This window comes from Pan troglodytes, chromosome X (genome assembly GCF_028858775.2).
Source record: "Pan troglodytes isolate AG18354 chromosome X, NHGRI_mPanTro3-v2.0_pri, whole genome shotgun sequence".
In the NCBI taxonomy this organism is placed as follows: domain Eukaryota; kingdom Metazoa; phylum Chordata; class Mammalia; order Primates; family Hominidae; genus Pan; species Pan troglodytes.
Window position 1 is genome coordinate 19,956,868 of NC_072421.2, and position 15,879 is coordinate 19,972,746.

Sequence of the window (15,879 nt, forward strand, 5' to 3'; positions counted from 1 at the left end):
GATGAATTAACCCTGTATCACTGAACCACGCTAATACGTATTACACAATTCATAATTCTGAGATTCACTTTCTAGAAAGCCTCCTCATCTAGGATACCTTCAGTTAGTTTGGAATTTGACATGTTAGGTCTACCACTTCAAATGCTTATCCCCACATCTTTCAAATGCCTTTCCTTAGGAATCACATCCCTAACTGCACTGGAAATCCTACAAGGAAATAGGTTTTAGTGTTGAGGTCAGAGCTTATCTAGTCCACATTCCAAGAGGTAGCTCTGGAGCTCGTTTCTAAGTGGCCCAAAACGAATGTCAGGTTGATGGAGGCATATTTATTTACTTATGCAGTAAACTACCCTTTTTAGGTGTCCAATGTGCTATGAAGGTGGCAGCACAGATACAGAAATGACTGTCACTCCCAAAAGTCCTCATGTGCCGTTTACAATCAGTCCCCTCACCTCCCCATTCTGATTCTGTCCCTGTAGTTTTGCCTTTTCTGGAGGAAAAGGAATCATGGTATGTGGCCTTTTGAATCTTTTTTTTTTTTTTTTTTTTTTTTTTTTGAGACAGGGTTTCACTGTCACTCAGGCCAGAGTGCAGTGGCATGACCTCGGCTCACTGCAGCCTCAACCTCCTGGGCTCAGGTGATCCTCCCATGTCAGCCTCCTAAGTAGCTAGGACTACAGGCATGCATCCACCAAGCCCAGCTGGTTTTTTTCTATTTTTTGTAGGGATGGGGTTTTGCCATGTTGACCAGGCTGGTCCTGAACTCCTGGGTTCAACTGATCTGCTAGCCTCAGCCTCCCAGAGTGCTGGGATTACAGGCACGAGCCACGGTGCTGGCTGTGAATCTAGCTCTTTCACTTAGCATACTGCATTTACAATGCAGCCATGTTGTTGAATGTATCAGTAGCCCTTTTTATGATTGAGAAGTAGTCTAGAATCTACTGGAGTTCTGGATTAACAGAAGATAACCTCAAATGTTTCTTCAGAGCTAACTAGAATATTAGCTAGATGTTAAAGTCTGTCTCATTGGAAAATGACTTACAATTCGATTTTAATTTTAACTGAAGGTGATACAATTCTTGAGTTTTCTGTTCTAGAGTTTGCCGCAGAAGATTCTGGTACTCTCTCTCTTTTTCAACTAGGTGTTCCAAAAGTCTGGTTTAAAAAAAAAAAAAAAAAGCCATTATCCAGAGAGCATTCAACACCATTCAATTTAACTCAAGCATCTGTTGTGCATACATTAGAGATGGAAAAAAAATGGAAAATGGGACAAGTCTAAGAGTCAGCCTAGAGAGGGAAGCACATGTGTTTCTTCAGGTTCTGTGACTCAGACTTCAGTCTGCAGAGGGGAACCTTCCTTGTGTTTTCCTCCCCTTGACAACAAAGGCCAGTGCTCACAGCTTGGATATATTTTTGCAATGGACTCAATGTGTGCCCCTCACCCGGCCCAAGTTCATATGTTGAAATCCTAACCCACAAGGTGATGGTGTTAGGAGACGGAGCTTTGAGAGGTGAGGTGAGAGGAGTGTCCTTGTGAAAGGAGACCCCAGAGGCTCCCTCATCCCTTCCACCATGTGAGGACACACTGCGAGAAGATGGCCATCTGTGAATGGGGAAGCAGGCCCTCACTGGCCACGGAATCTGCTGGCACCTCGATCTTGGACTTCGAGTCTCCAGAACTGTGAGAAACACATTTCTGTTGTTTATAAGCTGCCTGGTCTCTGGTTATTTTGTTACAGTAGCCTGAACGCACTCAGGCAGTTTTGTCTCAAAAACGTATCGTGAACCAAAAGATGCCGATGTTAATCAGAACTCAGCCAGAAGGACGATGTGATTATTTAAACCTGGCTCCCTAAGTCAGATAAGGCAGCTGAAACTAGAATAGAATGGTAAGTTTCTTTCCTCCTCACACAGGGACTAAACGAAGGGGACAGAAGCCCCTGCTTCTTTTTTTGTTTTTGTTTTTTTTTTTTGGAGACAGAGTCTCACTCTGTCGCCCAGGCTGGAGTGCAGTGGCACAATCTCGGCTCACTGCAACCTCCGCCTCCTGGGTTCAGGCAATTCTCCTGCCTCAGCCTCCCGAGTATCTGGGACTACAGGCACCCGCCACCATGCATGGGTAATTTTTGTATTTTTAGTAGAGACGGGGTTACACCATATTGGCCAGGCTGGTCTCGAACTCCTGACCTCAAGTGATCCACCTGCCTCGGCCTCCCAAAGTGCTGGGATTACAGGTGTGAGCCACCGCGCCCAGCTGGAAGCCCCTGCTTGTAATGGGGCAGAGCAGGGACAGTGAGTGAGACATGCTGCTCTGCCGGTGGGGAGGATGGCTCCTGCCAGCATCCACCAAGCACTTCCTACCCAGAATCCAGGACTGTGCCAAACACTGCATGAATTCAGTCACTGAAGCCTTGCGGCACTTCTAGGAAGCACTGGTTGTTCTAAACCCCTGTTTTGAAGCTGAGGTAACTGAGGCAGAGGAGTTAAGTAACGCCCAGAGTCCACAGGCTGGGCTCTTCCCAAAGGACCGCCTCCTGAAACCCAGTCTTGCTCATGGGCTCTCTGGGATCAGATATGACTTGGCACAACTGTGCCTCAAACTTCCCCCACATGCCAGCTCAGGCGTAGCATGCCTTGGGGGAAAGGGCTGACAGATTGGAACCATGTCTAGCTTTTGTTGGGGCTCAGAAAACAGTGCCCCCAAATGGCCTCCGCAGCAGCCTCAGAAGAAAAAGTTTTCCTCTGACCTTCTCCTGCCTCCCTCTCTCAGTCCATTCTCCTGGAGGCACCATAGAATCCCTCTTCCCCAAAGCGGGGCACAGAAACCAGAACTCCTCCCCAAAGCCAGCCACAAAACCTAAAAACACGACTCTAACTTTCCCTCCGCCTTTCTGTGTAAAAATTGGTTATAAAGAAATTCTTGGCCGGGTGCGGCGGCTCACGCCTGTAATCCCAGCACTTTGGGAGGCTGAGGCAGGCAGATCACCTGAGGTCAGAAGTTTGAGACCAGCCTAACATGGAGAAGCCTCTCTACTAAAAATACAAAATTAGCCAGGCGTGGTGGCACATGCCTGTAATCCGAGTTACTTGGGAGGCTGAGGCAGGAGAATCGCTTTAACCTGGGAGGCAGAGGTTGTGGTGAGCCAAGATGGCACCATTGTACTCCAGCCTGGGCAACAAGAGTGAAACTCTGTCTCAAAAAAAAAAAAAAAAAAAAAAAATTCTCTGGGCTGGGCGCAGTGACTCAAGCCTATAATCCCAGCACTTTGGGAGGTCAAGGCGGGAGGATCACCTGAGGTCAGGAGTTCAAGACCAGCCTGGCCAATATGGTGAAACCCCGTCTCTACTAAAAATACAAAAATCAGCCAGTTGTGGTGGCGTGCGCCTGTAATCCCAGCTACTCGGGAGGGGAGACTGAGGCAGAAGAATAGTTCAAACCCAGGAGGCAGAGGTTGCAGTGAGCAGAGATTGCACCACTGCACTCCAGCCTGGGCAACAGAGCCAAACTCCATCTCAAAAAAAAAAAAAAAAAGCTCTTCGACCTACTTTGTTTGACTGTAGGTCATAAGACCCCCGATTCCAGAGGGTCCTGCCCCACACCCAGGAGAAAGGAATGCTGCTCAGAGAGGCCAAGAAGGATCTAGACAGACAGGCCTTGCTGGGTTTCCCCACTCAGTCTATCAGCATTCGATCAGGCCCTTTTTATCCCTGTTTCTCCACAGCTCTCCATACTTTGTTAAGCCTAAGCATAAAAATGGACAATTTCCCCTGGATCTTTGGGTCTTCATGCTGAAGTTAAATACATGTTAAATACATTTGCATGCCTTTTCTCTCATTAATCAGCCTCATGCAGGTGATTTTCAGCAAACCTCCAGGGGCCAAGGGCCTTGGCCCCCACACTTTTATTGTTTGCTTACATACCTAGTACATGGGATTTGTTTCTTAACTGTGTGTTCCTTTAATTCATTTATATGATCCATGCTGGTGAACTTGGGAATACAGAACTAAGCTTTATTGAAATTACTGAAGGCTGCTGGGGGTGGTGGCTGACACCTGTCATCCCAGAACTTTGGGAGGCCAAGGCAGGTGGATCACCTGAGGTCAGGAGTTTGAGACCGGCCTGGCCAATATGGTGAAACCCCATCTCTACTAAAAATACAAAAATTAGCTGGGTGTGGTGGTGTGCACCTGTGGTCCCAGGTACTCGGGAGGCTGAGGCAGGAGAATCGCTTGAACCCGGGAGGTGAAGGTTGCAGTGAGCCAAGAATGTGCCACTGCACTCCAGCCTGGATGATAGAGCAAGCCTCCATCTCAAAAAAAAAAAAAAAAAAAAAAAAAAGACTGAAGGTAATTATTGAAGTTGCCATGAGAAGTCACTGCAACAGTAGAGAGATGAGAACACAGGAACTCCTGGATTATTTGGTGGCAAAGTGGGGTAGGGAGAGGAGAACACTTCTGCCCCAGCACAACAGCAGAGGAAATATTGGCACTCAGCAAATTAGAAGTCCTCTCCCAGCCCTCCCCAACTGCCTGCCTTCATCCTGGTCTCTCTAGTAGTCCTCCTTTTACGTTAGTGAAGGAGACAACTCAAGCTTGTGCCTGTATCCAGTGGGAAGGACTCTCAGGACTTCATCAGGACAGACACATCATCCTGTCTAAGAGGTGTCATCTTCCTTTGGCTCTGCCCAACTGCCACATAGCCAAGGCACTTCATACTACAGTGATATGGTTTGGCTGTGTCCCCACCCAAATCTCATCTTGAACTGTAGCTCCCATAATTCCCTTGTGTTGTGGGAGGGACCCAGTGGGAGATAATTGAATCATGGGGGTGGTTTCCCCCATACTGTTCTCATGGTACTGAATAAGTCTCATGAGATCTGATGGCTTTATAAGGGAAAACCCCTTCCGCCTAGTTCTTTCATTCTTTCTTGTCTGCTGCCATGTAAGACGTGCCTTTTACCTTCTGCCATGATTGTGAGGCCTCCCCAGCCTCGTGGAACTGTAAGTCCATTAAACCTCTTATTCTTATAAATTGCCCAGTTTCTGGTATGTATCAGCAGCGTGAAAATGGACTAATACACACAAGGACAAGCACCTTATGCAGGAATGTACAGTTTACGTCAATGCCATTCACAGACTGGCTGCTGCCTAACCAATTCCTCATTCCACTGAGACTGGAAAATAACACAATGACTATCGACAGTGGAGAGAAATAACCTTCAAACCCATATATAATCATTTTATGAATTTGGTGATTATAAATCTTATTGGGTGACCCAGCAACCCCATTACTGGGTATATGCCCAGAGGAATATAAATGGTTCTATTATAAAGATACATGCACATATATGTTCGTTGCAGCACTGTTCACAATAGCAAAGACATGGAATCATCCTAAATGTCCATTGATGATAGACTAAAGAAAATGTGGTACATATACACCATGGAATATTATGCAGCCATAAAAAAGGAACAAGATCATGTCCTTTGCAGGGACATGAATGGAGCTGGAGGCCATTATCCTTAGCAAACAAATGCAGGAACAAAAAACCAAATACCACATGCCGTGGGAGCTAAATGATGAGAACATATGGACACATAGAGGGGAACAACACACACTGGGGCCTACCAGAGGGTGGAGGCTGGGAGGAAGATCAGGAAAAGCAACTAATGGATACTAGGCTTAATGCCTGGGTGATGAAACAATCTGTACAATAAACCCCCATGACACAAGTTTACCTGTGTAAAAAACCTGCACTTGTACTCTTGAACTTAAAAAAAAAAAAAACTTATTGGGAAAAAATATTAAAGAAATGCTAAGTATTATTACCAACTTTAATATTTGTGATTTTTAAAAACTTTCAAAATGTTGCCACCACTACCATTTAACTAAAGCTCTGGGTCTTTTAAAAAAAGAAATGATTAGATGATCTAAGACTGAACTTGAGAGATCCCTGACAGCATACACAACCTTTCATCCAAAATACGTAACTGGCCCCTTGTCTCCCGGTTAAATAGTCATTAGCATTCCTCAGCAATGATCACACAGCAACAAAGTGTCATTTGGAATGAGTACCAACTCATTTGCTATAACTATGGATTTTTTTTTTTTTTTTTTTTTTTTTTTTTTTTTTTTTTTTTTTGAGACAGAGTCTCATGCTGTTGCCCAGGCTGGAGTGCAGTGGCACGATCTCGGCTCACTGCAACCTCCGCCTCCCAGGTTCAAGCAATTCTTCTGCCTCAGCCTCCTGAGTAGCTGGGATTACAGGCAAGTTCCACCATGCCCAGCTAATTTTTGTATTTTTAGTAGAGACGGGGTTTCACCATATTGGCCAGGCTGGTCTCGAACTCCTAACCTTATGATCCACCCACCTTGGCCTCCCAAAGTGCTGGGATTACAGGTGTGAGCCACCGTGCCCGGTCAACTATGGATTACTTTTAAAAACCAAATCACGCAGCTGATAATGTGACTTCCCAGAGCAAACAGGAATAATTTTATTCATTTCACAAATATTTCTTCCCCTTTTTTTCTTTTTTTTCAGATGGAGTTTCTCTCATTGCCCAGGCTAGAGTGCAATGGCACGATCTCAGCTCACTGCAACCCCCACCTCCCGGATTCAATCGATTCTCCTGCCTCAGCTTCCCAAGCAGCTAAGATTACAGGCGTGCGCCACCATACCTGGCTAATTTTGTAGTTTTAGAAGAGATGGGGTTTCACCATGTTGGCCAGGCTGTCTCAAACTCTTGACCTTAAGTGATCCACTCACCTCGGCCTCTCAAAGTGTTGGGATTACAGGCGTGAGCCACCACGCCCATCCACTTCACAAATATTAAGCACCTACTATGTGCCAGGAAGTGAACAAAACAGACCAGTGCATTGGAGGAATATGATGGTGATGCTAGGGTTCCCTGGTTGGGAAGCTAGTCCACTAATGCCCGTCTAGGGATCATGACAAATCACATGGAAGAAATGACAACAGGACAAACTTCCTCGGGGTCGGGATTATGGGATGTGCATCCACTGATGAAGTGCTAACCAACCCCCAAACCCTGCTACTTCTGCAGGGGCAGGCTGCTGAGCCTGCGAGACCCACACACCACGCCAGGGGCCCCATCTTGGTGAAAAGAGAGAAAGAATTCACAGATGCTGCTGCCTTTAGTATGAGTAATTTCTGTGTGGTCTGGGGCAAGGTACTATATATACCTCTCTGATTCTGACTTTTTTTTTTTTTAAAGGAAGGCATTCCTCTAGTCCCTCAATTGAGGCTGAGAATATGCGCCCTTGCCTAGTTCATGGATGATGAAGCTGCTTTTTCCTAAGACCTGGGTGAGATGGTCAACAATAAAGCCAATTAATCAGCATCTTGGTGGCTCAGGCCACTGTCCCAGCGCCTGCTCCCAGAGGAGGGCCCAGAAGCTCCTCACCTGTTGGTCTCCTGTCTGAGCTCACCCAGCTGGAGGCTCAGGTGCTGCTGGTGGGGCTGGGCCTCCTGGCCAGGTCCGGTGGCTGGGGGATAGCCCTCTTCCACTTCATCCATGTCCTTATCTACCCCTTCAGTCTCACAGGTAGGCTCAAAGTGGGCTCGGAGCTCTGCAAATCACACAAGACATGACAATGGTGAGCAAACCAGGCCAGTGGGGCCTGGGGTCGCAGACACCCAGGTCAGCAAACCGGGCTGTTCAGAAGCTGGCCCAGCCCGTGCCATGCTCCATTAGGGGACTGCTGACTTTACAAATGGAGAGGAGACTGTTCCATTTGGTTCTCTGCAGCGTAAAGTTGATCACACCAGTTTCCACAGGTAGAAATTGAGGCTTAAGGATATGAAGTGAACCAAGGCCAGCGTTCAAAAGGTACAACCAGGCCAGGAGCAATGGCTTACACCTGTAATCCAAGCACTTTGGGAGGCTGAGGCAGGCAGATCACTTGAGGTCAGGAGTTTGAAACCAGCCCGGCCAACATGGTGAAACCCCATCTCTACTAAAAAATATATACAAAAATTAGCCAGGTCTGGGCGCAGTGGCTCACGCCTGTAATCCCATCACTTTGGGAGGCTGAGGCGGGCAGATCACAAGGTCAAGAGACCAAGACCATCCTGGCCAACATGGTGAAACCCCGTCTCTACTAAAAAAAAATTAGCTGGGTGTGGTGGCGCGCACCTGTAGCCCCAGCTACTCGAGAGGCTGAGGCAGGAGAATTGCTTGAACCTGGGAGATGGAGGTTGCAGTGAGGCGAGATCGCATCATTGCACTCCAGCCTGGGTGACAGAGCAAGACTCTTGTCTCAGAAAAAAAAAAAAAGAAAAGAAAGAAATAAGTAGAGCCAGGCTGCCACCCAAGCCTGTGCCGTTTTACTACAGAAGGTGTCTGCTTGGAGTGGGAGAGGAATTAAGCACTGGGGTTTCCCAAGCCTCTCCTGCAGCCGAGCCTGGGCTACACAGTGCATTCAGGAGGGTGGGCTGGAGCCAAACAGCAAGGAGCTGAAGGAAAGGGGGAAACCATGATGGCGACAGAATGGGCTGTAAAGCCTCCCTTAGCAGGAAGAAGTCACCAGAGAAGGAGAATCAACTTTGGTAACATTTCAAAAAGGAAATTGACAAAAACCAAAAACTTCTGTAACTACTACATGATGATTCAGAGAGAGGAATCTGAGCCACTGTATTGTCAGTTACCCAAGAAACATTCCTGAGTGCACGATGAAGGGGATACCAGAGGACTAGAGGATCCTTCCCCTCTGGCCCCATGCTCCCTTTTAATTTAATATTATTTATTTATTTATGTATTTGTTTATTTTTATTGAGACGGAATCTCACTCTGTTGCCCAGGCTGGAGTGCAGTGGCATGATCTCGGCTCACTGCAACCTCCACCACCCGGTTTCAAGCGATTTTCCTGCCTCAGCCTCCCGAGTAGCTGGGATTACAGGCACGTGCCACCAAGCCTGGCTAATTTTTCGTATTTTTAGTAGAGACGGGGTTTCACTATGTTGGCCAGCCTGGTCTTGAACTCCTGACCTCAGTTGATCTGCCCACCTCGTCCTCCCAAAGTGCTGGGATTACAGGCATGAGCCACCGCGTCCGGCCCCATGCTCCCTTTTGAGATTGTGAGTTATAGTCTATGTGCAGTCACCTTCATCATGCTTCAGGGACACGTAAATACAGCACCACGAGATGCTCTCAGAACTACAGAATCGGCCCCGGAAGAAGTCTATGACAACATGCATTTAATTCCAAGGAAGTAGATAACCAAGATGGAAAAGAGAAAAGCAACAACTGTTGAATGAAGAGGATATTTCTTATCTTTTCACGGCCTAAAGCTGACCTTGACCACAAAGGGGGCGCTCACCTGGGATGAGAATGGTGACCGCGGCCTGCACCGCTCGGCGGATGATGTTGTCCATCGCGAACATCCAGTGGGGCCTAATTAAGTGGTTCCTCAAAATTTTATTTACCTAAAAAAATAATAATAATAAAATAAAATAAAATCACAAAAATCCAGATTTCCAGTGCATTGCACGGAGAATCACGGCAACCTACACTCATCCTCTTGGGGGCCGCATGCAATCAGCCAGTTCACCCAGATGCCATTTCCTGGACTTCATTGTTTAGGAGGAGCTGCTGAAGCTTGGGATTCAGGTGTATACAGTTAAGAAGAGATGGGGGCTATGGGAGGAGGTGGTAAATGAATTCCAAGATCTGGTGTGTTCCCTAGGGCCAGATGGAGCACTTACGGCATCCTGAAATCCGAACAGCACCAGGTGAATCTGACTGATGGACGAGCTGTCAAAGTCCAGGTCCACCTTGAGCTTTGATATTGTGGTCGCCATCACCCGGTGCTCTGGGGAGCGGATGAAGTCCCTCAGGATCCCAATGATTTGCTTGATGTGTCCAACTGAGAGATGCAACTCTTCGGAACTCTGAAAACACACACAAATCATTTTCATTGAGTCAGATTGAGAGAGCGAGAGTTCAGAACACACTGGGGGAAACAAGATGGTCCATTTGCTAAGAAACTTGTGGAACTCCCAGGTGAGAAGGCGTCTCTGTTTGTTCCCTCCATAACCTTCCTGTCAGGGTCCTGGCCCCTTCTCCCTGGTGGGTGCACAGCTAAGCCCCTCTGTGAATGGCTTCCTGTTTAACCCCTTGTAAGAGCCCCCATCAAGGCCATAGACATAGTTCAGAGCGGAGCAGCGGCCTCTTCCTAAAAGGCCCTTTTCCATCTGAAATAAGGGAGGGGGGCCGGGCATGGTGGCTCACACCTGTAATCCCAGCACTTTGGGAAGTCTAGGCAGGCAGATCACCTGAGGTCAGGAGTTCAAGACCAGCCTGGCCAACAAGGCGAAACCCCATCTCTACTAAAAATACAGAAATTAGCTGGGTGTGGTGGCAGGCGCTGTGTAATCCCAGCTACTGGAAAGGCTGAGGCGGGAGAATCACTTGAACCTAGGAGGCGGAGGTTGCAGTGAGCCAAGATCACACCGCTGCACTCCAGCCTGGGCGACAGAGTGAGACTGTCTAAAAAAAAAAAAGATTAAAAAACAACAATAATAAATAAACTGAAATAATGGAGGGGAATCGGTTTGCCAGTCCTGTGCCCTAGTTCAAAATCAGTTATTTTCACCCATAACCACCCTCCCCAAGGTGGCTGTTCTCCCAGCTTCTGAGGGCAGCTCTAGCGTGTCCTACAGCTGGGGATTAACTCCAGGACTCAAAACCGGATCATGAGAGGCCAGAGAAGGTGCTTTGGGCTTTCTGCTACCATCTGGCTGGTTTTCACCAGGGGGCAGCACCGCCCCACCAGTGCCTGGAATCACTGCGGTATCTGCAAATTCATGTTTCGGCAGAGCTTTTTTTCTTTGTATTTTCTTTTGTTTTGTTGGGGAAGGGAAGGACGTTAGGGAAACATTTACAGTGATCACCGTAACTATGCAGATGTTCCAGGGCGGCAGGAACCGAGGTACTGATTGGACCTGTCTGGGGACTGGGACCTGGGCAGAGGGAGCGGGAAGAGTCGGTGCCCTCCCTCGGGCAAATACCTGGGCCACACACTCCTGCAGGTTGGAAGCCACCTGGTTCTGCTCCTCCCAGAGGATTTTGTACAGGATGGCACGGCGCTCACTGTCCTTGCGTAGCAGGAAGAGGCCCTGGTCCCTGTCCTCCGGGGACGAGGCCAAGCCCCGGTCTTCCAAGGCTGAGCTCTCGTCTGGAACACTGTGGACAAACACGTGTGACAATCTCTGTGCGTGCCGGGGCACTGTCCCTGGGAGTGTGTCATGTTAGGACGCCCTGGAGAAGGGCTGAGAGGTAACTGCGATGCAGTCCCTGTGCTCAAGAAGATGAAATTGCCGGAGGAAGGACAGACATGCAGTGTTCTGTCAACCCCCACAGCAGGAGGGAGAGCAGAAGGAGGGGGAGGCGGGGTAAAGGAGCCTCCCAGGAGACAGGGAGGAGGGAGGGAGGGAGGGAGGGAAGGGGGCAAGCACAGAAGGAGAGGTGAGGGAGGGAAGGTGAGGGGGACAGGGGAAGGAGGAAGAGAGAGGAAGGAAAAGGAGGAAGGGAGGAGGAGGGGCCACGAGGAGGAGGGGGCCGGAAGATGCAGGGACAGAGGGGGCAAGGGTGAGGGGGAGAGAGAGGGGGAAGAGGAGAGAGGGGAAGTGTCGAAGGAGAGGGGAGAGAGAAGGGAAGAGGAGAGGTGGGGGAGGGCACATGTGGGGAATGAAAGGACAGGGAGGGAGGGGAAGGGACAGCAAGTGAACGAAGCACCCTCCTTGCCAGGATGGGGCGGCCCAGCCGCCCTACTGCCCTGCAGAAGGGAAGTAAAACCCCTCAGTGGCCGTCTGGTTGGGACCAGGGAGGTGCCCTGTGGCGGAGGACTACCAGCACCCTTTCGGGCCCGCGGCAGACGGACAGAATACGGGTGTACCTGAGGAGGTGGCCAAGGTGGTGCCTGGGCGCCCGGGTCCTCTCAAAGAGTGCGTCAGGCTGGGCGTCGGAGTCTGGGGAGACAGAGCCGTGCTCGCTACTGCTGGTGGCCATGGGCTCCCCCTGTGTGGGCAGGGCCAGGACGACACCGCGGGGACCTTCTGTAGGGGGACAGCCAGACACCGAATGGGGAGACTCAGAGAGGGACGGGGTGGAGCTGAGTCCCTGGCAGCCCCTCTAGCCCAGGTGAACCGCCCAGGCACCCAGGATCCTGTAGAAATGTGGGTCAGGTGGGGGACGGGCCACAGGTGCTGTATTTCTACTCAGATGCATGCAGTTGGGGGTCCCTCATGGAGCAAGTTGCTGAGCCACTCACTCTGGCAGCTTCTGACCCCGATCGGTACCAGGGAAAAGAGGACAAACTGCTTCCTTTTCAGGGGCCACTCTTACATCATTGCCAGTTAGGACTTACTGCCCCAGAAGGTGTCACTGGACTTCGGTGGCCTGCAGGACAGCCACATCAGGCAAACCTCCCTGACAAATCCTTTAATCAAGGTCAGGGTTGGCACACGATGACAAGCCAGGCTCCAAAACTGAAGCCCCAGGCTCTGGCACATGGGGAAGATGCAGAACCCCAGCTGGGGTACCTCTTGCCTCCCCACTCTCTTCCCAATCCCGAAGGAACAACTTCCAGCAGACGGCAGCCCAGTCACCCAGAGACTCCCTGGGCCTCTGTCAGGAGATCGAGGTGCATGTATTAGTAGGATTTTGACAACCTCCAAACCTACTGCACAGGCCCCATCACTCTTCACAAAAATGGGAGTGACGTGAGCAGCCCAGGGCTCTGGATAGCCAGAACTCTCCCTCCTGAGCAGCAGAGAAGCCCAGCGCCCAGCATTCATGTGGCCAGGGTGCTGCCCCAGCTGTCCAGGGAGGCCTCACCTGAGGGCTTGAAGGCAATTCGGTTCTTCTTGCCCTTCTTCACCTGCCTTAAGAAACCCTCTCTCAGTAGCTCAGCAGTGGTGGCACGTTTGTGGGGGTCAGGCTCGAAACAGGATAAAATGAAGGCTCGGGCTTCAGCTGAAAGGGCTTCTGGAATCTCAGGGTGGATCTTAAACATGCCCACCTGCATTTAAGGGAGAGGTAACCGATGTGTCAGTGAGGCCTTGGGTGAATTCAGGTATCCACGTCTCAGTCCAAAACTCCTGTACACCTGACATCCCAGGACAGGCATAATCCATGCCCCTTTGCAACGTCACGTTCTTGTTACTCCCACCCCAAGGTGGAGTCCATTTCCCCCTCCCTGGCATCTTGTGACTTGACTTTGACCAACAGATAGTGACAGAAGTGACATGGTGAGAGTTTCAGGGCCCGGGCCTTAAGAGGTCTTGTGGCTCCGCTAGTCACCCTTAAAGCCCCGAGACCACCATGCAGAGAGGAAGCCCAGGAGGTACGACCCCGTGGAGAGGACGCCCCAGCCATCCCAGCTGGAACTGCCACGAGGGAGGGGCCTCTCAGGCCACCCTGCTCCCCCAAAGCACCACTTGGCTGCAACCATGTGAGTGAGCCCAGGCAAAACCCACAGAAGAGCCAACAGTCAGCTCAAAGAGGCATGAGAAAAAGTCATCGTTTTAAGCTTCTGAAATTTTGGGGTGGTTTGGTACATAGCAGTAGAGAACTGAGATGGGACTTGGGCCACAGCCTAGGGAGGCATGTCCTCTAAGGATACTCAAAGGCATCTGTTACCTGTTCCCTGACGCACAGGGTCCCCAAGAGATGCCTTTAACACCTCTCAATCCCTCTGCATCCACAGCCCAGATTCCCAGCCTCCAGCTCAAAACCACAAGCAGACAAAACCTTGAGGCTGCCAATGTACAGACAGGTAACTAATGGCTCTCTGTCCCTGTGACCTGTAGGGAAGTAAGAGTTGGTTCTGAGCTGCCACATCTCGCTGTGACACGGACATGCTTCCATGACATGTTATATAGCCCCCTCCTTCATAACTGTTCCCAGTAGGGTGGCCCTCTCATCTTTTTAGGAGTTGTCACCTTCAGTTTCACAGTCCACCCTGTGTCTTTTCCAAGCCCACCCAACAATCCAGGCGTGGAAGCTGTTCTGTCCTCCAGACCCATGCCCATTCCCAGCTCCTCAGAGCTCCTGGGGGCTGGCTCAGCCTCCACAATCCCCGCCGAGTGAGCTCAGGGTGCTGCAGAGTGTAGAGGGCCAGGCCTCCCGACTTCCTGTCCCCAAGGCCCTTGACCTGGCAGTCACGGCCATGTGCTGTTTCCAACACAGCGCTCCTCCTGGCCAGGCTGCCCAGCTCAGGAGTTACGGATTCGAAGAACACTAAATGCTGGGTGAAATCCCACCCACCGCCAGGTCTGCAATGCAGGGTGCCTCACAGGTGGCTCCTCTCACCTGAGCGGTAGGGAGGTTAAGCTGGCACTGTTCACAGGCACTAGGGGTACAAAGACCAACATTCAGGCAAGAACATGAAAAGGAAAGGGTGGCCTCTGCCCGGCTCTCTGAAAACAGCAAATGTGGGCAGCACAATGACACCCGGCTGGGAGGTCCTCTTTAAGGGTGCTTTGCCGTGACCCAAAAGCTCCTTGTATTGGTCTCCTAGGGCCACTGTAACAAAATACCACAAACCGGGTGGCTGAAACAACAGGTGCTTATTGTCTCACAGTCCTGGAGGCTGGAAGTCCAAGATCCAAGCGTTGGTAGGGCCACGGACTCCTGAAACATGCAGGGAATCCCCCTTTGCCTCTTCTAGCTTCTCGTGGTCTGCGGGTGGTCTCTGGCGCTCCTTGGCTCCTAGATGCACCCCCCTCTCTCCTCTGCCTCCCCGAGGCATTCCCCTGGGAATCGTACTTTGTCTTCTGAGCATGTGTGTCCAAATCTCCACCCCCACCCCCCAACTTTTTGAGACAGGGTCTCACTTGGTCACCCAGGCTGGAATACAGTAGCATGATCATAGCTCACTGCAGCCTCCAACTCCTGGGCCCAAGGGATCCTCCTGCTTCAGGTTCCTGAGTAGCTGGGACCACAGGTGTGCACCACCACATGGGCTAATTTTTTGATGTTTTGTAGACACGGGGTCTTGCTATGTTGCCCCGGGGGATCTTGAACTCCTGGCCTCAAGTGATCCTCCTGCGTCGGCCTCCCAAAGTGCTGGGATTATAGGGGTGAGCCAATGCACCTGGCTCAAATATCCCCCCTTTTTAAAAGACACCAGGCTGGTCCGAGTGCAGTGGTGTTTGCAGCTAGTTGATGACAACCAGTTAGAGATTTCTTTGTTCCTTCCCCACTCCCACTGTTTCACTTGACTAGTTAAAAAAAATAAAAAGAAAGATTTAAAAAAGAAAAAAAAAAAAGTCCAAAACACCAGTCATACTGGATTAGGGCCCACATTCCAGACCCCATTTTCATTTGATTTTCTTTGTAAAGACCCTATTTCCAAAGAAGGTCACATTCTGAGGTACTGGGGGTTAGGACTTCCATATATCATTTTTGGGTGACACAGTTAAATCTGTAACAGTCCCTTCAGGGGAAAGAGAGTTTCCTTTGTTTCAGACACTGCCCAGAAGTTTCTTGAAAGTTTTCTAAAGGAATGAAGGATCCCAGAAATAACACAGGGGCCATTACTTATTTAATAATAACTTTCTCATTGGCAATGAAAAGTGACTTCATATGCCATCCAAAAAAGTCAGTACATTTTCAAACCCTTCATACAGGCGGGGCACGGTGGCTCTCACCTGTTATCCCAGCACTTTGGGACGCGGAGGCAGGTGGATCACTGGAGTTTGAGACCAGTCTGGCCAACATAGTGAAACCCCATCTCTACTAAAAATACAAAATAGCCAGGCATGGTGGCCCATGCCTACAATCCCAGCTACTTGGGAGGCTGAGGCAGGAGAATCGCTTGAACCCGGGAGGCAGAGGCTGCAGTGAGCCAAGATT

General features: G+C 49.9%; 1 protein-coding gene across 1 annotated transcript in view; it reads right to left on the minus strand.

Annotated features, from left to right (window-relative positions):
• The window catches only part of MAP3K15 (mitogen-activated protein kinase kinase kinase 15), a 151,594-nt gene that overhangs the window by 1,096 nt on the left and 134,619 nt on the right, over nt 1–15,879 (minus strand). Inside the window, exons 20-26 of the mRNA XM_054676915.2 lie at nt 12,859–13,042; nt 11,918–12,077; nt 11,031–11,205; nt 9,726–9,911; nt 9,341–9,446; nt 7,426–7,591; nt 1,043–1,155 (exon numbers count right to left, since the gene is read on the minus strand). Of these exons, the coding sequence (XP_054532890.1) occupies nt 1,043–1,155; nt 7,426–7,591; nt 9,341–9,446; nt 9,726–9,911; nt 11,031–11,205; nt 11,918–12,077; nt 12,859–13,042 (1,090 nt within the window). The remainder of the gene's footprint in view (nt 1–1,042; nt 1,156–7,425; nt 7,592–9,340; nt 9,447–9,725; nt 9,912–11,030; nt 11,206–11,917; nt 12,078–12,858; nt 13,043–15,879) is intronic.